Source organism: Bombina bombina, chromosome 7 (genome assembly GCF_027579735.1).
Source record: "Bombina bombina isolate aBomBom1 chromosome 7, aBomBom1.pri, whole genome shotgun sequence".
In the NCBI taxonomy this organism is placed as follows: Eukaryota; Metazoa; Chordata; class Amphibia; order Anura; family Bombinatoridae; genus Bombina; species Bombina bombina.
In genome coordinates, this window is record NC_069505.1 from 372,588,674 (window position 1) to 372,609,896 (window position 21,223).

Consider the following 21,223-nt stretch of genomic DNA (forward strand, 5'->3'; position numbering starts at 1 on the left):
ATACATCTAGGGTAAATAAAATCACTTTTTGATGTAATAAATCAAGATTTTCTAATTTCCTCATAAAATCATAAGTTTCCTTGATATATGAAGATGACTTAACAACATAAGACTGAAGGATCTTATCTAAAAAGATAGCAATATTAGAAAATATGGATCCTGTACCAGCCACAATGGGTCTGCCTGGTGGTAGGTTTTTATCTTTATGGATCTTAGGTAAGCAATATATTACAGGTCTTATTGGATGTTTAATTTTTAGATATTCACTCAAATCCTTAGAAATTAAACCACTTCTTACCGCTTTAGATAGAATATTAAGAATTTCACCTTGTATCTTATATGTCGAATCAAAACCAACTTCAACATATACTGAACCATCATTTAACTGTTGCATAATCTCATCTACATAATTCTCCTGTTTCATCAAGACTAGGGCACCGCCCTTATCTGCACCCTTGATTGTTAAACCTTTCCTTTCATGAATTGTTTTAAGTGAAGCGGAATCAGCATCAAATTTTGCTTTATTTTTATTAAAGATGTAATCTGGTTTAAAAAATTTTTCCACTTCACCAAGAACCAACTCAAAAAAGGTATTGGCACTGTTGTCTGTAACACTGGGGTTAAAACTGCTGGTCTTTTTCAATCCAACCGACTTACAGGTTAATATACCTTTATCTTCAGTATAAACAGCAGTGTCACCAATATCAGCATTTTTATCAAAGAAAACTTTTAGTTTAATAGATCTAAAAAATCTATGTAACTCCTTTTTTAACTCCTCATTTATTCCAAGCCTACAGATAAAAATAACACTCTGTGGTTTGAGAGTTTCTATCCACCCACCACCTTTAAGGCTGTTCCAAAGAGCCAACTTCTTAGGGTTAATAGGATCGTGTCAGATCCTGTTATCAAGAAGTCTCGCCTAGAGGAAATGTCAGAGAAATTTGTCTCAAGGGGTTACCCCGAATCATTAATTGAAGATATAAAACAAGATGTGAGTAAAAATGAGAGTAGATCCGAAATAGTAAGGAGAGATGAGAATAGAAATAATTCTAAAAATTCTAAAAATTCAGAAAGGATTAAGTTTATATCACAGTACAATACAAGAAGCAATCAAATTAACAAAATCATTTGAAAATATTGGCATATTTTGTCCAAGTGCCACCCAGATATAGGGGCATTCTCAAGACCACCTATGTTAGCCTATAAACGTGGCCCTAACATTAAAGATAAATTGGTGAGAGCCGATATGGGGGCTGAGAAGAAACAAATACAGAGTACAATAACTGGCCAAAAACGAAAGGGATGTTACCCATGTCTATCTTGCATCAATTGCAATTCCATGATTAAAGGGGAGACTTTTTGTCACCCCTATACGGGTAAGAAATATTCCATAAATGAATATTTGACTTGTAGGTCAGAGTATATTATTTATGCAATTAAATGTCCGTGCTCCATGATGTATATTGGTCAATCGACCAGGGAGGCACGAGAGAGAATCTCTGAGCACAAGTCGAACATTCGTTGTGGAAAAAAGGATGCTCCAGTGGCTGGACACTTTTTAGAGGCAGGCCACAGAATAAGTCAATTACGCTTTCAAATCATTGAAAGGGTCCATACACCTAGGAGAGGGGGTGATAAAGAACATATTCTAACCAGGAGGGAAACATACTGGATTAATGAATTATGTACCCTGTGGCCGAAAGGCTTAAATAGGGAATGCAATTGGACTGCCTTTTGGTAACTTAATGAAATAGAATGGAAAATCTTTTTATAATGTTGTACTGTTAAAATCATGTATTGATAAATGTGCAAATAAATGTAGATATTAATATGAGATTTGATGTCTCTGGAAATCTGCAAATGAATGCCCCAGTTGAATATCTAATATTGACTAGATATGTTGGTGTGTCTGTCTCTTGAGGGATTGTGAGTTAAAATATTACAAAATTGAGTTAACTGATAAAAATAATTTATCCATCTAGAGCTAGACACACCAGACACATATATATGTTTTTAAATTTGAAATATTTTGATTATTGGAAACAATGATTAATTTAATTATGATAAATTTATGATGCATTTTTAAACTTGTATTAATGTAGAAATTTATGTCATTTGTACATTGATGAAATGTTTAAAACATTTATTATTCTTAGATATATGAATTTTCACATATTATATGAAATCTATATGTTTTCTAGATAATATGATGATTCACTAGGTGGCAGTATCACAGGCCATCAAAATGCACTTTAAAACACATCTTTTTATATGTTATATTTTTGCTCGCCATTAGAGGGCAACATTGTATCACTTTTAATCACAATATTTGGCGCCAGTATGGCTATTTAAATGTTTGTTCACTAATCTATTGTCAAGCTTGAGAAAGGGCCAAGTTTGGGCCTGAAACGTTGCTTATCGATCCCTGTTTTGCACAAATAAAAGTAATTTTTGCACCAGCTGGAACAATTTGATTTCTTTGTATCGATGCTGGGTTTGGTGAACCTGTTCCTGGCTGTGCAGTGAGTGCGGTGCTTCACGCTACATTGTTGTTGTAAAATGCAAGTCTGTCAAAAGAACTGAAATTAGGGGGCAGTCTGCTGAAGCTTAGATAAAAGGTAATTACAGAGGTAAAAAGTGTATTATTATAACTGTGTTTGTTATGCAAAACTGGGGAATGGGTAATTAAGCCATTATCTATCTTTTAAAACAACAACAATTCTGGTGTTGACTGTCCCTTACCAAGCAACATTGGTGATAAAAGTAAATTTGAAAGTTGTTTTATAATTGCATGCCCTATTTGAATCATGAAAGTTTTTGTTTTTTTTACTTGACTGTCCCTTTAATTTTAAATGTTTAATTTTTACTTTAACAGCTTTTACTTAACCCTTTTCTCCTACATTGGTGTGTCCAGTCCACGGCTTCATCCTTACTTGTGGGATATTCTCATTCCCTACAGGAAGTGGCAAAGAGAGCACAACAGCAGAGCTGTCCATATAGCTCCCCTTCTAGCTCCGCCCCCCAGTCATTCTCTTTTTCGCTCTGTACAAGTAGCATCTCCACGGGGGTGGTAAAGAGTATGTGGTGTTAGTTGTAGTTTTTTATTTCTTCTATCAAGAGTTTGTTATTTTAAAATAGTGCCGGTTTGTACTATTTACTCTGCAACAGAAAATGAAGAAGATTTCTGTTAAAGAGGAGTATGATTTTAGCACCAGTAACTAAAATCGATTGCTGTTCCCACGCAGGACTGTTAAACCAGAGAACTTTCAAAGGGGAACAGTTTGCAGGCTTATCTGCTTCAGGTATGATCAGTCACTTTTCTAACAAGACCAAGTAATGCTAGAAGACTGTCAGTTATCCCTTCTGGGATAGGTAAGCCATTTTCTTAGACTCAGTAACAGAATTAAGGCTTATAATTTGGGCTCTATGCTGGTTGACACTATTGTGGGCTAAGTCGTTTATTTTTTATCATGTTTATGTGACTTTGAAGTGTTTTTTCAAACTTTAAAACACTTTTGGGTATGTTATTTGCGCCTGGTAGCCGTTTAGACACCTAATTTTGTCAGAAAGGCCCCTTCACTCTGGAATGCAGAGGGAGGAGGCCTCATTTTCGCGCCTCAGTTGCGCAATTGCTTTTCATCAGGAGGTTCATGCAGCTTCACGTGGAATGTCAAGAGGCTTAGAAAAGGACTTATAAGAGGTTTATTTCGTTTTTGGTTAACCCATAAGGAAGGTAAAAGCTGCGGTGGAGACTGTGGCAGGGGACTGTAGTGTATTAACCGGTTAATTGCTGTTATTAGCTCCGGTTTGGGCATTTAAGGGTCAATTGGTCTGGAAATTGTTGTGCAATACTTTCAAAGCTTTAAGACACTACGGTGAAAATTTCAGAAAGATCGGATATTTCTTTGATGTTTTTCTGACGTTTCAGTAATAAAGTGTGCTCCTTTATTATTTAAAGAGACAGTAACGGTTTTGTATAAAATTACTTTTCTTGAATTAAAAAGCTGCCTAGGTTTGTCTAACATGTCTGTGCCTTCAGATAGCCTATGTTCTGTGTGTATGGAGGCCAAGGTGGTTCCACCATTAAATGTTTGTGCCATAGGGTCCAAACAAATTAAGGACAGTACTGTCACATTTAAAAATGTTGCCCAAGATGATTCTTTAAATGAAGGTAGTGGGGACAGTTCATCATCCTCTCCTTCTGTGTCAACTCCAGCATTGCCCACGCAAGCGATACCTAGTACATCTAGCGCGCAAATGGCGGTTACTATGCAGCAATTAGCAGCAGTAATGGATAATTCACTAGCAGCTTTTTTATCCAAACTGCCAGCTTTTCCTAGAAAGCGCGATTGCTCAGTTTTAAATACAGAGGATGAGCAAGCAGACGCTGAGGATAATTTATCTATTATGCCCTCACATCAATCTGATTTGGCGGTGAGGGAGGGCCTGTCTGAAGGAGAAATTTCTGACACAGGAAAGATTTCTCAGCAGGCAGAGCCTGATATAGTTGCATTCAAATTTAAGCTAGAACACCTCCGCGCTCTGCTTAAGGAGGTGCTAGCTACTCTTGATGATTGTGATCCTTTGGTGATTCCAGAGAAATTGTGCAAAATGGACAAATTCTTAGAGGTCCCAGTGCACGCTGATGCTTTTCCGATACCCAAGAGGGTGGCGGATATAGTGACTAAGGAGTGGGAGAAGCCAGGTGTTCCTTTTGTTCCCCCTCCTATATTTAAGAAAATGTTCCCCATAGTTGACCCCAGAAGGGACGCATTGCAGACGGTTCCTAAGGTAGAGGGGGCAGTTTCAACATTAGCTAAGCGCACAACTATTCCAATAGAGGACAGTTGCGCTTTTAAAGATCCGATGGATAAAAAATTAGAAGGATTGCTTAAGAAAATTTTTGTTCAGCAAGGTTTTCTTCTTCAACCAATTTCGTGCATTATTCCTGTCACCACAGCGGCGTCTTTTTGGTTCGATGAACTAGAAAATTCGCTACAGAAGGAGACTCCATATGATGAAGTCATGGACAGAATTCACGCACTGAAATTGGCTAATTCTTTTATTTTAGATGCCGCTTTTCAATTAGCTAAATTAGCGGCGAAAAATTCAGGTTTTGCAATAGTGGCGCGCAGAGCGCTTTGGCTAAAATCTTGGTCGGCGGATGTGTCGTCAAAAACAAAATTGCTTAATATTCCTTTCAAGGGTAAGACCCTATTCGGGCCAGAGTTGAAAGAGATTATTTCAGACATCACTGGGGGAAAGGGCCATGCCCTTCCACAGGATAGGCCTTTCAAAGCGAAGAATAAGTCTAATTTTCGTTCCTTTCGCAACGTCAGGAACGGACCAACTTCTAACTCTCAAGCCTCTAGACAAGAGGGTAACACTTCCCAGCCCAAGCCAGCATGGAAACCATTGCAAGGCTGGAACAAGGGGAAACAGGCCAAGAAGCCTGCTGCTCCAACCAAATCAGCATGAAAGGATAGCCCCCGATCCGGGACCGGATCTGGTGGGGGGCAGACTCTCTCTCTTTGCTCAGGCTTGGGCAAGAGATGTCCCAGACCCCTGGGCTTTAGAGATTGTCTCTCAGGGGTATTTCCTAGAATTCAAGGACCTTCCCCCAAAGGGAAGGTTTCACATTTGTCGCTTGTCTTCAGACCAGATAAAGAGACAGGCAATCTTACATTGCGTAGAAGACCTTTTCAAAATGGGAGTGATTCACCCAGTTCCAAAAGCAGAACAAGGACTGGGTTTTTACTCAAACCTGTTTGTAGTTCCCAAAAAGGAGGGAACGTTCAGGCCAATTCTGGACTTAAAAATCCTAAACAAATTTCTCAGAGTTCCATCATTCAAGATGTAAACAATTCGAACAATTCTGCCTATGATCCAGGAGGGTCAATACATGACTACTGTGGACCTAAAGGATGCATACCTGCATATTCCAATCCACAAAAATCACCATCAGTTCCTAAGATTCGCCTTTCTGGACAAGCATTACCAGTTTGTGGCCCTTCCTTTCGGATTGGCCACCGCTCCAAGAATTTTCACAAAGGTGCTAGGGTCCCTTCTAGCGGTACTAAGACCGCGGGGCATTTCAGTAGCACCTTACCTAGACGACATCTTAATACAGGCGTCGTCTCTTCCCAGAGCCAAGGCTCATACGGATATTGTTCTAGCCTTTTTAAGGTCTCACGGGTGGAAGGTGAACGTAGAAAAGAGTTCTCTGGCCCCGGTCACAAGGGTTCCCTTCCTGGGAACAATAATAGATTCGGTAGAAATGAAAATCTTTCTGACGGAGGTCAGGAAGTCAAAACTCTCAAAAGCTTGTCGAGTCCTTCATGCCATTGCTCAGCCGTCTGTGGCTCAGTGCATGGAGGTAATCGGTCTAATGGTGGCGGCAATGGACATTGTCCCATTTGCCAGAATTCATCTAAGACCACTGCAATTGTGCATGCTCAAGCAATGGAATGGGGATTATGCAGACTTGTCTCCCCAGATACAGATGGACCAGGAAACCAGAGACTCGCTTCTCTGGTGGTTGGCTCAGGATCACCTGTCGCAGGGAATGAGTTTCCGCAGACCAGAGTGGATCATTGTCACGACCGACGCCAGTCTCCTAGGCTGGGGCGCGGTGTGGGACTCCCTGAAAGCTCAGGGTCTATGGTCTCGGGAAGAATCTCTTCTACCGATAAACATTTTGGAACTAAGAGCGATATTCAATACGCTCCTGGCTTGGCCTCAACTAGCAAAGGCCAAATTCATAAGATTTCAGTTGGACAACATGACGACTGTAGCGTACATCAATCATCAGGGAGGAACGAAGAGTTCCCTGGCGATGAGAGAAGTATCCAAGATCATCAAATGGGCGGAGGATCACTCCTGCCCTCTATCTGCAATTCACATCCCAGGAGTAGACAACTGGGAGGCGGATTATTTGAGTCGTCAGACTTTCCATCCGGGGGAGTGGGAACTTCACCCGGAGGTTTTTACCCAGTTAACTCAACTATGGGGCATTCCAGATCTGGATCTGATGGCGTCTCGTCAGAACTCCAAGGTTCCACGCTACGGGTCCAGGTCCAGGGATCCCAAGGCGACATTGGTAGATGCATTAGTGGCGCCTTGGTCATTCAATCTAGCGTATGTCTTTCCACCGTTTCCTCTACTCCCCAGGCTAGTAGCCAGGATCAAACAGGAGAAGGCTTCGGTGATTCTAATAGCTCCTGCGTGGCCACGCAGGACTTGGTATGCAGACCTGGTGAATATGTCATCGGCTCCACCATGGAAGCTACCATTGAGACAGGACCTTCTAGTGCAAGGTCCATATGAACATCCAAACCTAGTTTCTCTGCAACTGACTGCTTGGAGATTGAACGCTTGATTCTATCTAAGCGTGGGTTTTCGGAATCAGTTATAGATACTCTGGTTCAGGCTAGAAAGCCTGTAGCCAGGAGAATTTACCATAAGATATGGCAGAAATATCTCTATTGGTGCGAATCCAAGGGTTACTCATGGAGTAAAATTAGGATTCCAAGGATTCTTTCCTTTCTCCAAGAAGGTTTGGAGAAAGGTCTGTCAGCTAGTTCTTTAAAAGGACAGATATCTGCTCTGTCTGTCTTGTTACACAAACGTCTGGCAGCCGTGCCAGATGTTCAGGCGTTCGTACAGGCGTTGGTCAGAATCAAGCCTGTCTACAGACCTGTGACTCCTCCATGGAGTCTAAATTTAGTTCTTTCAGTTCTTCAAGGGGTTCCGTTTGAACCTTTACATTCCATAGATATTAAGTTACTATCTTGGAAAGTTTTGTTTTTGGTTGCTATTTCTTCTGCTAGAAGAGTTTCTGAATTGTCTGCTTTACAGTGTAATTCACCCTATCTGGTTTTTCATACAGATAAGGTAGTTTTACGTACCAAGCCTGGTTTTCTTCCAAAGGTGGTTTCCAATAGGAATATTAACCAGGAAATAGTTGTTCCTTCTCTGTGTCCTAATCCAGTTTCTAAGAAGTAACGTTTGTTACACAATCTAGATGTGGTTTGTGCTTTAAAATTCTATCTAGAAGCAACAAAGGATTTCAGAGAGACATCTTCATTGTTTGTCGTCTATTCTGGTAAGAGGAGAGGTCAGAAAGCTACTGCTACCTCTCTTTCCTTCTGGTTAAAAAGCATCATCCGATTGGCTTATGAGACTGCCGGACGGCAGCCTCCTGAACGAATTACTGCTCATTCTACTAGAGCTGTGGCTTCCACATGGGCCTTCAAGAATGAGGCTTCTGTTGAACAGATCTGTAAGGCAGCGACGTGGTCTTCTCTGCATACTTTTGCCAAATTTTACAAATTCGATACTTATGCTTCTTCGGAGGCTATTTTTGGGAGAAAGGTTTTACAAGCAGTGGTGCCTTCCGTTTAGGTTACCTGACTTGCTCCCTCCCTTCATCCGTGTCCTAAAGCTTTGGTATTGGTTCCCACAAGTAAGGATGAAGCCGTGGACCGGACACACCAATGTAGGAGAAAACAGAATTTATGTTTACCTGATAAATTTCTTTCTCCTACGGTGTGTCCGGTCCACGGCCCGCCCTGGCTTTTAGTCAGGTTTAAAATTTTTGTTTTTGTACACTACAGTCACCACTGCACCCTATGGTTCTCCTTTTTCTCCTGACCGTCGGTCGAATGACTGGGGGGCGGAGCTAGAGGGGGAGCTATATGGACAGCTCTGCTGTTGTGCTCTCTTTGCCACTTCCTGTAGGGAATGAGAATATCCCACAAGTAAGGATGAAGCCGTGGACCGGACACACCGTAGGAGAAAGAAATTTATCAGGTAAACATACATTCTGTTTTTTATGCCAAATCATCATTTTAACATGTCTATCTGCTATACTTTCATTTGAGAATTACATACAGCTCTATTCATTACTCATATTGACCCTCTCTCATATAATTAATACTGTATCTCAATTGGGTTTTCAGGATGTGAGCTCAGGCCCTGACATACAACCAGACTTACTTGTGCAGGCTGGTCAAGCCCTCCACACCCCAAAAGGTAAATTTGGTTTTGGTGAAATACAAAACAGTTGTATATGGATTTGTATAAAGACATTGGAAGTGTTTGTGCTTTGTTGTGGGCTTTGGTCTAGTTTCACTTACAGCCCCTCCAGTCTCACCTATTCCAGAGCTCCCAACTAGGGTTGCCTGGTGTCTAGTATGAGTCTATGAGTGTTAGCTAAATATAAATAGCCTCCTGTGCCTCAATGCATTGCAAATATGAAGCAGAATGACGTAAGGGTCAGTCAAGGGGCTCAAATCCCTATTGTTTACATGTTTTACTAGTAACCAAAGAGGTACAATTATTGATTTCTTTGCGACTGGCAGCTAAGAGGTAAAATGACTGTTTAGTTGTAAATAATATACATGATAGCATCAATAGTGGGGTCTAAGGTAAAGCTTTGGTGTGAAGCATTGTGTAACCCCCACCGATCATTGTGCCAAGTCACCTGCAGATTGTCTAGTATTTTTGAGGAGAACAGCTGGCAAATCTATTCCTAACTACGTTTCGTGAGATGGTTCCTTATTGTGAGCTCTGTCCCTTTCTCTCACCAAAATTTATTCTTTGATGTTATATAGGCACCCTACAACCCAATTGCATCCATTAATCACCCCTTTAAATTGTAGCTTTCCAGCCCCAGCCCACTGGGAAATCTCCTGGTATCTTGGTAGGCCCTGATGAGGAGCCTACCAGACCTTATGAATCTTTTGATTGCAGCACTGATTCTCAATGCACTTTAACAAATTCAGACAAACCAGTGTACAGGTCAGACTGTGCCGGTTGGAAAAGTGTAATTTGTAATGAGAATAATACTTTTTACTAATGATTTATTATGTTTTTTTAAATCTCTCACAGTGACCAGTTTTCAGGCTCCTCAATGTCTCCAATCTTACTTGGACAACCAAGTCATTGGTCCAACCACTGAGCTGCTGGTAAAATCCGATTTTTCAAAAAGAGGATATGAGCCAAAGGTGCAGCTTCCATTTACAGCGGAACCAGGCAAATGCCCACGAAAGATCGAGCTAGAAAGGTAAAGTGCATAAGAAGAAATGCCAGTGACGGTGGCATATAAGCTGCCTGGCAGTAGACTTGTAGATAGTTCTGTTCTATAACGTTACTGCACTGACCATTTAATCCAAAAAGAAGTAAATTACAAAGATGTAAAGGCTACAAGTTTTATCTTTATTTATTTTTACACAAAGCCTGACACAGTATAGCAGATGGTATCATTAACCCCTTTGCTACTGGGAATTTCAGAGAAAAACCTGCCCTAAGTACCAGAGAATGTTTAGCATGTTTGCTATCACTCCTTTTTAACAGAAACAGAGCTTTTGATGTTTAATTTACTTATGAAAACTATATACATTATTATTAAAATAGACAATCCAAGGTATTGATCTAGGCCAATGTTGTTATATTTGATGTCACTATTTTCCCCAGTTACTGTAGATGTAAATGATTTCTTCTTGGAGCGTATATATTTACAGGAGTTATAACCTCTTTTCCCACATTTATACACCCCTCTTAATCCGAATAGTCCATTTTTTGTTGATGATTTGTTGTTCTTCAATTAAAAATTGACATGCTTGACTCTCTTCCTGGGTGCTAAACTGTTTCTAAGTGTGGGAGCTCTTCTATAAACTATGTAGGGTTTTTAATTTACAAAATTTCTCAAAATGGTATCTCTCTTTATAATATGCCAATGTTTATACAGTGTGTTTCTAAATTTGTGGTAATTACTATTGTATTGTGTTATGAACAAAGGGGCTGATTCACTTTCTGAGTTCCTTTTGGAATTGTTTTCTTTATTCAAGAGGGATGCTATATCTAGAGCCTTGACTTTGTCTAGAGCTTGGTCTAATAAAAGAGTGGGGTAGCCTTTTTTCTGAAAATCTATCATATAAGACCATACTTTGTTCTAGAAACATGTCTGTATTGGTGCAATTTTTTCTAATTCGTCTGAATTGACTGTATGGAATGTTTTTAATCCAACTTTTGTGGTGATCACTGGAGAATACCAGATAACTGTTACTATCCACTTCTTTGAAGTAGGTTTTAGATTCCAGATTGTAGGAAGAGTCCCAACTTAAAACAAGATCTAAAAATTCAATGGTAATAGTCTGTATATTAGCCGTAAAAGAGATCCCTAAGTCATTACAATTTATATGTTCTATAAAGGAGTTGACTGTTGTTAAGTCTCCGTCCCAAATGAAAATCAAATTGTCAATATAATGGCTATAGTAAACCAGGCTTGCCCCCAGCTGGTGATTGTATATATACTTTTCTTCAAAAAAGCCTATGAAAAGCTTAGCATAGATAGGGGCAAACCTGGTTCCCATGGCCGTACCCTTTGTCTTTAAATAAAAATGATATTAGAAAATAAAATAATTGTGTGTCAGAATATATTCAATACTTTCAAGAAGGAACGCTTTTTGTAGATTGGGCGTGAATGGATCCTGCTCTAAAAAGTGTGAAGTGGCTAATATACCTAAACTGTGTGTGATATTGGAATATAATGAATTTACGTCACACGTAATCCACAATAATTTTTTATCTGGATTTTTGATGTTCCCTATTTGTTGTAGGAGATGTGTGCTATCCTTGATGTAAGATGGCAAAGTAATTACGAATTGTTGCAAAAATTGATCAATGTAATATGATAGATTGTATGTGAGATTCTCAATGCCCACAATTATGGGACGGCCGGGAGGATTTTGAGTATTTTTATGCACCTTAGGTAGGTGATAATAGTGTGCAACACTGGGATTGGATATTCTCAAAAAGTCTCTCTCATTCTTGTTGAGAATGCCCAAATTGGCGCCCTTATCAATGAGGATCTGATGTGTTATTAAGAAACTATCTTTAGGGTCCTTGTCTAAAATTCTGTAGTATTCTCTGTCCCCTAAAATTCTTTCTGCTTCCTGTAAGTAGTCTTCAATGTTCTGAATAATAATTCCGCCTCCCTTGTCTGCATCACGGATGATAATGTTAGAATTTCTCTGTAAGTTTAGAAGAACTCTTTTTTTCTCCAAGGCTCATGTAATAATTCTTTTTATTTTGGATCTTTTCTATATTTTCTAGATCCTCCATTACTAGATTTTGATTTAATTCAATAAAATGGTTAGATGATATGCTGGGGTTAAAATTTGATTTTTTTCTTTACAGAAGTATTTATATAGTTATCAAAAATGTGTGATGTTAGCAAATTTACATCTGAAAAAATGCAATCAATTGTTTTATCTGATGGCATGGAATTTGTAGAGATTAACTGACAATCATCAGAATCTACTTTGTTCTGTTTAAGTTTTTTTGGTTGCAAAATATTTTTGAAGTGTTAGTTTGCAAGTGAAGCTGTTTACATCTACAAAAAATATTAAAAATTTTGTGAGGACTGGGTGGACAAAAAGATAGACCCCTTTTCAGGACTCTTTTTTTCATCTAGAGGGAGAGAATGAGAGGATAAATTGAATATCCCTCTATCTAAGTTTCTCTTTCTTGGCGACAAGGGCTCTACCTCTGGAGCCTCGTTTTCTGTTTGGTAAGGTCTTTTTCCCGGCCTTGGATTGGGCCCTTCCACCCCCAGGTCTGGTCTCATCCTTAAAAAAGAAAAATGGGATGTGCTGGCTTGGTGGGAATCAAAAACCTCATCAGTCGGTATAGATTGGTTCAAAGGAGAAAATCGGTTGGGATCTATGTGTGATGGGTGTTCATGTGTAGTGTGACTGTTATGTAGTGTTTGTATATGATTAAGTGAATGAGGATGGTGAGGTTTGTGAGTGTTAGATAAATTGTGTTCACGTGAAGCCGATGGAACATCTGTGATCAGTGTGCTAACTGCTGAGAGTGTTAGCCAGCCCATTTGCACCCTGTTCCGATACGGAATGGGGGAGTGTAACTTTGTTCTTTCCACATCGTGCAGAATTTCACGCAACACACTAAGAAGCGCCCCCTCTCTCTTCTCTACATTGATATATATGTATATAAGCATAATAACACATAAATATATATGTATATAAGCATATTAACACATACATATATATGTATATAAGCATATACATATATATTTACAGGAAACACATACGGCTAGATTACGAGTTTTGCGTTAGAGGCTGTGCGGTGCTAACGAGCAGTTTTCACTCAACGCTCACTTACCTGCAGCGGTGGTACTACAGGTTTTAAACCCGTTGTTAAAAGGCAAGAAGTGAGCGTTGAGCAAAAATTTGCTCATTACCGCACTCCAATACCAGCGCTGCTTAAGTCAGCGGTGAGCTGGTCGTACGTGCTCATGCACGATTTCCCCATAGGAATCAACGGGGAGAGCCGGATGAGAAAAAGTCTAACACCTTCAAAAAAGCAGCGTAAAACTCAGTAACACAGCCCCATTGACATCGCCGACACCTGCATTATATTTATTAACCCCTAATCTGCCGCCCCCAACGTCGCCACCACTATAATAAACATAATAACCCCTAAACCGCCGCACTCCCGCCTCACAAACATTAGTTAAATATTATTAACCCCTAATCTGCCGTCCCTAACATCGCCGCCACTTACCTACATTTATTAACCCCTAATCTGCCGCCTCCAACGTCGCCGCCACTATACTAAATTTATTAACCCCTAAACCTAAGTCTAACCCTAATCCTAACACCCCCTAACTTAAATAGAATTTTAAAAAATCTAAATAAAATTACTATCATTAACTACATTATTCCTATTTAAAACTAAATACTTACCTATAAAATAAACCCTAAGCTAGCTACAATATAACTAATAGTTACATTGTAACTAGCTTAGGGTTTATTTTTATTTTACAGGCAAGTTTGTATTTATTTTAACTAGGTAGAATATTTATTAAATCATTATTAACTATTTAATAACTACCTAGCTAAAATAAATACAGGTAGCCCTCAGTTTACGCCGGGGTTAGGTTCCAGAAGGAATGGTTGTAAATCCAAACCGTTGTAAATTGAAACCCAGTTTATAATGTAAGCCAATGGGAAGTGAGGGAGTTAGGTTCCAGGCCCCTCTCAAAATTGTCATAAGTAACACTTAATACATTATTTTTAAAGCTTTGAAATAAAGACTTTAAATGCTAAACAGCATTATAAACCTAATAAAATAATCACACAACACAGAATATATAATTAAACTAAGTTAAATTAACAAAAACTTTTGCTAAACAGCATTATAAACCTAATAAAACAATCACACAACACAGACTTCACTTGCATTTTTCTGCAAACAGTTCTTTCTATGCATTCCAATCTGGACTGATTTATAGACCGGAAGATCTTGTTCCTTTGAAATCTGCTCGATAGTTCAGGTCTGGTTAAACTGATTAATTTCAGCTGTCTTGGCTTTGCTGCAACACAAGCGGACAGCTCCACCTACTGGCTATTTTAATAAATGCACTGCTTCTCAATGCTTTTCAATAGCAGTCACATGACTGGAAAAAAGGTTGTTAATCTGAAACGGTGTAAATTGAACCGTTGTAAAACGAGGGACACCTGTACAAAAGTACCTGTAAAATAAAACCTAACCTAAGTTACAATAACACCTAACACTACACTATAATTAAATACATTTACTAAATTAAATACAAATAAATAAATTAAATTAAATTAGCTAAAGTACAAAAAAAACAAACACTAAATTACAGAAAATAATAAACAAATTACAGATATTTAAACTAATTACACCTAATCTAATAGCCCTATCAAAATAAAAAAAAGCCCCACCAAAATAAAAAAAACCCTAGCCTAAACTAAACTACCAATAGCCCTTAAAAGGGCCTTTTGCTGGGCATTGCCCCAAAGTAATCAGCTCTTTTACCTGTAAAAAAAATACAAACAACCCCCCAACAGTAAAACCCACCATTCACACAAACAACCCCCCAAATAAAATACTATTTAAAAAACCTAAGCTCCCCATTGCCCTGAAAAGGGCATTTGGATTGGCATTGCCCTTAAAAGGGCAGTTAGGTTTTTTGCAGGCCCAAAGTCCCTAACCTAAAAATAAAACCCACCCAATACACCCTTAAAAAAACCTAACACTAACCCCCTGAAGATCGACTTACTGTTCTGAAGATCCGACATCCATCCTCAAGGAAGCGGCAGAAGTCTTCATCCAACCGGGTCGAAGTCCTCAACGAAGCCGGGAGAAGTCTTCCTCCAAGCCAGGCGAAATGGTCCTCCAGACGGGCAGAAGTCTTCATCCAGACGGCATCTTCTATCTTCAGCCATCTGACGCGGAGCATCCTCTTCATCCGACGACTAAAGACGAATGAAGGTACCTTTAAGTGATGTCATCCAAGATGGCGTCCCTTAGAATCCGATTGATAGAATTCTATCAGCCAATCGGAATTAAGGTAGAAAAAATCCTATTGTCTGATGCAGTCAGCCAATAGGATTGAAGTTCAATCCTATTGGCTGATCCAATCAGCCAAAAGGATTGAGTTCGCATTCTCTAGGCTGTTCCAATAGGATTGGAATCTAAGGGACGCCATCTTGGATGACGTCACTTAAAGGTACCTTCATTCGTCTTTAGTCGTCGGATGAAGAGGATGCTCGGCGTCGGATGTCTTAAATATGGACCCGCTCCGCGTCGGATGGATGAAGATAGAAGATGCCGTCTGGATGAAGACTTCTGCCCGTCTGGAGGACCACTTCGCCCGGCTTGGATGAAGACTTCTCCCGGCTTCGTTGAGGATTTCGACCTGGTTGGATGAAGACTTCTGCCGCTTCCTTGAGGATGGATGTCGGATCTTCAGAACAGTAAGTCGATCTTCAGGGGGTTAGTGTTAGGTTTTTTTTAAGGGTGTATTGGGTGGGTTTAATTTTTAGGTTAGGGACGTTGGGCCTGCAAAAGAGCTAACTGCCCTTTTAAGGGCAATGCCCTTCCAAATGCCCTTTTCAGGGCAATGGGGAGCTTAGTTTTTTTAGATAGTATTTTATTTGGGGGGTTGTTTGTGTGAATGGTGGGTTTTACTGTTGGGGGGTTGTTTGTATTTTTTTTACAGGTAAAAGAGCTGATTACTTTGGGGCAATGCCCAGCAAAAGGCCCTTTTAAGGGCTATTGGTAGTTTAGTTTAGGCAAGGATTTTTTTTTATTTTGGGGGGGGGGCTTTTTTTATAGGGCTATTAGATTAGGTGTAATTAGTTTAAATATCTGTAATTTGTTTATTATTTTCTGTAATTTAGTGTTTGTTTGTTTTTGTGCTTTAGCGAATTTAATTTAATTTAGGTCATTGTATTTAATTTAGTTAGTTTATTTAATTATAGTGTAGTGTTAGGTGTTATTGTAACTTAGGTTAGGTTAATAACTATTTAATAACTATTCTACCTAGTTAAAATAAATACAAACTTGCTTGTAAAATAAAAATAAACCCCAAGCTAGCTACAATGTAACTATTAGTTATATTGTAGCTAGCTTAGGGTTTATTTTATAGGTAAGTATTTAGTTTTAAATAGGAATAATGTAGTTAATTATAGTAATTTTATTTAGATTTATTTTGATTATATTTAAGTTAGGGGGTGTTAGGGTTAGGGTTAGACTTAGGTTTAGGGGTTAATACAATTAGTATAGTGGAAGCGACGTTGGGGGCGGCAGATTTGGGGTTAATAAATGTAGGTAGGTGTCGGCGATGTTAGGGACGGCAGATTAGGGGTTAATAATATTTAACTAATGTTTGCAAGGCGGGAGTGCGGCGGTTTGGGGGTTAATATGTTTATTATAGTGGCAGCGACGTTGGGGGTGGCACATTAGGGGTTAATAAGTGTAGGTAGGTGGTGGCGACATTGGGGGCGACAGATTAGGGGTTAATAAATATAATGTAGGTGGCGGCGATGTTGGGGCAGCAGATTAGGGGTTCATATCATAAATATAATGCCGGTGGCGGCGGTGTCTGTAGCGGCAGATTAGGGGTTAGAAATTTTATTATAGTGTTTGCGATGCGGGAGGGCCTCGGTTTAGGGGTAAATAGGTAGTTTATGGGTGTTAGTGTACTTTTTAGCACTTTTGTTATGAGTTTTATGTTACGGCGTTGTACCATAAAACTCTTAACTACTGACTTTTAAATGCGTTAGGACTCTTGACGGGATAGGGTGTACCGCTCACTTTTTGGCCTCCCAGGACAGACTTGTAATACCGGCGCTATGTAAGTCGTTTTGCGCTAAGGCCAAAGAAGTGTGCGGTGACCCTAAACCTTCAAGACTCGTAATACCAGCGGGTGTAAAAAAGCAGTGTTAGGACCTCTTAACGCTGCTTTTTTACCTTAACGCACAACTCGTAATCTGGCCGATAGTTCCCATAAACAGCAATGTAAAGGCACTTTTTAGTGCATTTTTTTTTCTTACACCCCACAACGGCCAACTTTAACCCATAAAAACTGTTAAGTGCAGTTGTTTTTTCTTCTATAAAGGTAAAATGAGTCCACGGATTCATCCTTTACTTGTGGGATATTATCCTTCCCTACAGGAAGTGGCAAAGAGCACCACAGCAGAGCTGTCTATATAGCTCCTCCCTTAGCTCCACCCCCAGTCATTCTCTTTGCCTACTCTAAGTACTAGGAAGGGTAAAGTGAAAGAGGTGATAAAATATTAGTTTTTAATTCTTCAATCAAGAGTTTGTTATTTTTAAATGGTACCGGTTTGTACTATTTACTCTCAGGCAGCAGATGGATGAAGACTGCTGCCTGGAGGATGATGATCTTAGCATTTGTAACTAAGGTCCATTGCTGTTCCCACAGAGGCTGAGGAGTACAGGAAACTTCAGTGTGAGGAACAGTTTCATGCTATGCAGCCATGAGGTATGTTCAGTCATATTTTTTATGGAGAGACTGTGTATTTCAGAAAGGATGACATTATACCCAGGAGGGTAAGGGTAAGCAGTAATCCTAGAGCTAAAAGAAGGGCATTACTTAGCTTGCTTATGGGGCCAATTACATATATGGTTGACACTGAATGTAAAATGTTTGTGAGCAAACGTTTTTTGGATGGGAGTGCTTCAACGTTTTTGTGGGCAATAAACGTTTTGGGCAACTTTATTAGGGCACACATGGCTTATCTTTAGGGTCTTGGAACCCACATGGCTAGTTATAACCGCTCTGGTGCGGTTCTTTAAGGCTCAGGAAACATCAAGTGAGATGGGAGGGGCCTATTTTTGCGCCTCAGATGCGCAGTTAGTTTGTCAGCAAGCTCTAACTCCTGAGGGCCCTGGTGTATGTTTTGGGCCAAATCAAAGCTTTTACCCCACACTTTCGATCCCTGAGGGCAGGAAGGGCCACAGCAGGGCTGTGGCAAGGTGCTGAGGGGTCTTTTTCCGGATCTGGGCCTATTTTCGATCCTGTTTGGACATTAAGGGGTTAATTGTTAAAAAATTTTGTGGTGCAATCTTAACTACCTATAGTGGGTCTACATAAAACATTTTGAAAAAATTGGTGCATGTTTAGACTGTTTTGCAGAACATGTATGCTTTTTTTCTCTTAAAGGCGCAGTACCGTTTTTTAAGATTGTTATTTTTTTCACTAAATAAAGTGTTTTCTTGCTTGTTTGTAGTCATTACTAGCCTGTTCAACATGTCTGACATTGAGGAAAGTCAATGTTTAATATGTTTAGAAGCCATTGTGGAATCTCCACTTAGAATGTGTCCCTCATGCACTGAAAGGTCAATAAATTGTAAAGAACATATTTTAGCTACTAAAAGTATGTCACAGGATGATTCTCAGTCAGAAGAGAATCAGGTTTTACCATCTAATTCTCCCCAAGTGTCACAACCGTTAACGCCCGCACAAGCGACGCCAAGTACTTCTAGTGCGTCTAATTCTTTCACCCTGCAAGATATGGCTGCAGTTATGAATACTACCCTCACAGAGGTTTTATCTAAGCTGCCTGGGATGGAGGGGGAGCGCAGAAGGTCTGGTGTGAGAACAAACGCTGAGACCTCTGACGCTTTATTAGCCATATCCGATGTACCCTCATAATGTTCTGAAGTGAGGGATTTGCTGGCTGAGGGAGAGATTTCTGATTCAGGAAATATGTTCCCTCAGACAGAGTCAGATATGATGGCTTTTAAATTTAAACTAGAACACCTCCGCTTATTGCTCAGGGAGGTTTTAGCGACTCTGGATGATTGTGACCCTATTGTAGTTCCAGAGAAATTGTGTAAAATGGACAGATTCCTAGAGGTTCCTGCCTACACTGATGTTTTTCCGGTCCCTAAGAGGAGTTCGGAAATTGTTACTAAGGAGTGGGATAGACTAGGTATTCCGTTCGCTCCCCCTCCTACTTTTAAGAAAATGTTTCCCATATCTGACGCCATGCAGGACTCGTGGCAGACGGTCCCTAAGGTGGAGGGAGCTATTTCTACCCTGGCTAAGCGTACAACTGTACCTATCGAGGACAGTTGTGCTTTCAAAGATCCTATGGATAAAAAATTAGAGGGTCTTCTGAAGAAAATATTTGTTCACCAAGGTTTTCTTCTCCAACCTATAGCGTGCATTGTTCCTGTAACTACTGCAGCGTCCTTTTGGTTCGAGGCCCTGGAAGAGGCTCTTCAGGTTGAGACCCCATTAGATGATATTCTGGATAGAATTAGGGCTCTCAAGCTAGCTAATTCTTTCATTACCGATGCCGCTTTTCAATTGGCTAAATTAGCGGCGAAGAATTCAGGTTTTGCCATTTTAGCGCGTAGAGCGTTATGGCTTAAGTCCTGGTCTGCTGATGTGTCATCAAAGGCTAAGCTTTTAGCCATCCCTTTCAAGGGTAAGACCCTATTCGGCCTGAACTGAAAGAGATCATTTCAGACATCACAGGAGGGAAAGGCCATGCTCTTCCTCAGGATAAGACGAATAAGATGAGGACCAAACAAAATAATTTTCGTTCCTTTCGGAACTTCAAAGGTGGTCCCTCTACCTCTTCCCCTGCCGCAAAGCAAGAGGGGAATTTTGCTCAATCCAAGTTAGTCTGGAGACCTAACCAGACTTGGAACAAGGGTAAACAGGCCAAGAAGCCCGCTGCTGCCACCAAGACAGCATGAAGGGGTAGCCCCCGATCCGGGACCAGATCTAGTAGGGGTCAGACTTTCTCTCTTCGCTCAGGCTTGGGCAAGAGATGTTCAGGACTCCTGGGCTTTAGAAATAGTAACCCAGGGGTAACTTCTAGAGTTCAAAGATTCTCCCCCAAGGGGGAGATTCCATCTTTCTCAATTGTCTGTAAACCAGACAAAAAGAGAGGCGTTCTTACGTTGTGTAGAAGACCTATTTTCCATGGGAGTGAGCTGCCCAGTTCCGGAAACAGAACAGGGGCAAGGGTTCTACTCCAATCTGTTTGTGGTTCCCAAAAAAGAGGGAACTTTCAGACCAATTTTGGATCTCAAGATCCTAAACAAATTCCTCAGAGTCCCATCCTTCAAGATGGAAACCATTCAGACTATTTTGCCAATGATCCAGGAGGGTCAATATATGATCACCGTGGACTTAAAGGATGCGTATCTACACATTCCTATCCACAAAGATCATCACCAGTTCCTCAGGTTCGCCTTTCTGGACAAGCATTACCAGTTTGTGGCTCTTCCCTTCGGGTTGGCCACAGCTCCCAGAATTTTCACAAAGGTGCTAGGGTCCCTTCTGGCGGTTCTAAGGCCATGAGGCATAGCAGTGGCGCCTTATCTGGACAATATCTTAATTCAGGCGTCTGATGGCGTCTCGTCAGAACGCCAAACTTCCTTGTTACGGGTCCAGGTCAAGGGATCCTCAGGCAGTACTGATAGATGCTCTATTTTTATAGCACCTGGGTGGCCACGCAGGACTTGGTATGCAGACCTGGTGGACATGTCATCTCTTCCATCATGGACTCTGCCACTGAGACAGGACCTTCTGATTCAAGGTCCGTTCCAGCATCCAAATCTAGTTTCTCTGCGACTGACTGCTTGGAGATTGAACGCTTGACTTTATCCAAGCGGGGGTTCTCTGAGTCGGTCATAGATACCTTGATTCAGGCTCGAAAGCCTGTCACCAGGAAAATTTATCATAAGATATGGCGTAAATATCTTTATTGGTGCGAATCCAAAGGCTACTCATGGAGTAAGATCAGGATTCCTAGGATTTTGTCTTTTCTCCAAGAAGGATTAGAGAAGGGGCTATCAGCTGGTTCATTAAAGGGACAGATATCTGCTTTATCAATTCTAC

General features: G+C 40.3%; 1 protein-coding gene across 1 annotated transcript in view; it reads left to right on the plus strand.

Moving 5' to 3' along the window:
• Positions 1 to 21,223, plus strand: part of DNAH1 (dynein axonemal heavy chain 1) — a 691,978-nt gene that overhangs the window by 83,819 nt on the left and 586,936 nt on the right. Inside the window, exons 4-5 of the mRNA XM_053721084.1 lie at positions 8,961 to 9,033; positions 9,892 to 10,066. Coding sequence (XP_053577059.1) covers positions 8,961 to 9,033; positions 9,892 to 10,066 — 248 coding nt within the window. The remainder of the gene's footprint in view (positions 1 to 8,960; positions 9,034 to 9,891; positions 10,067 to 21,223) is intronic.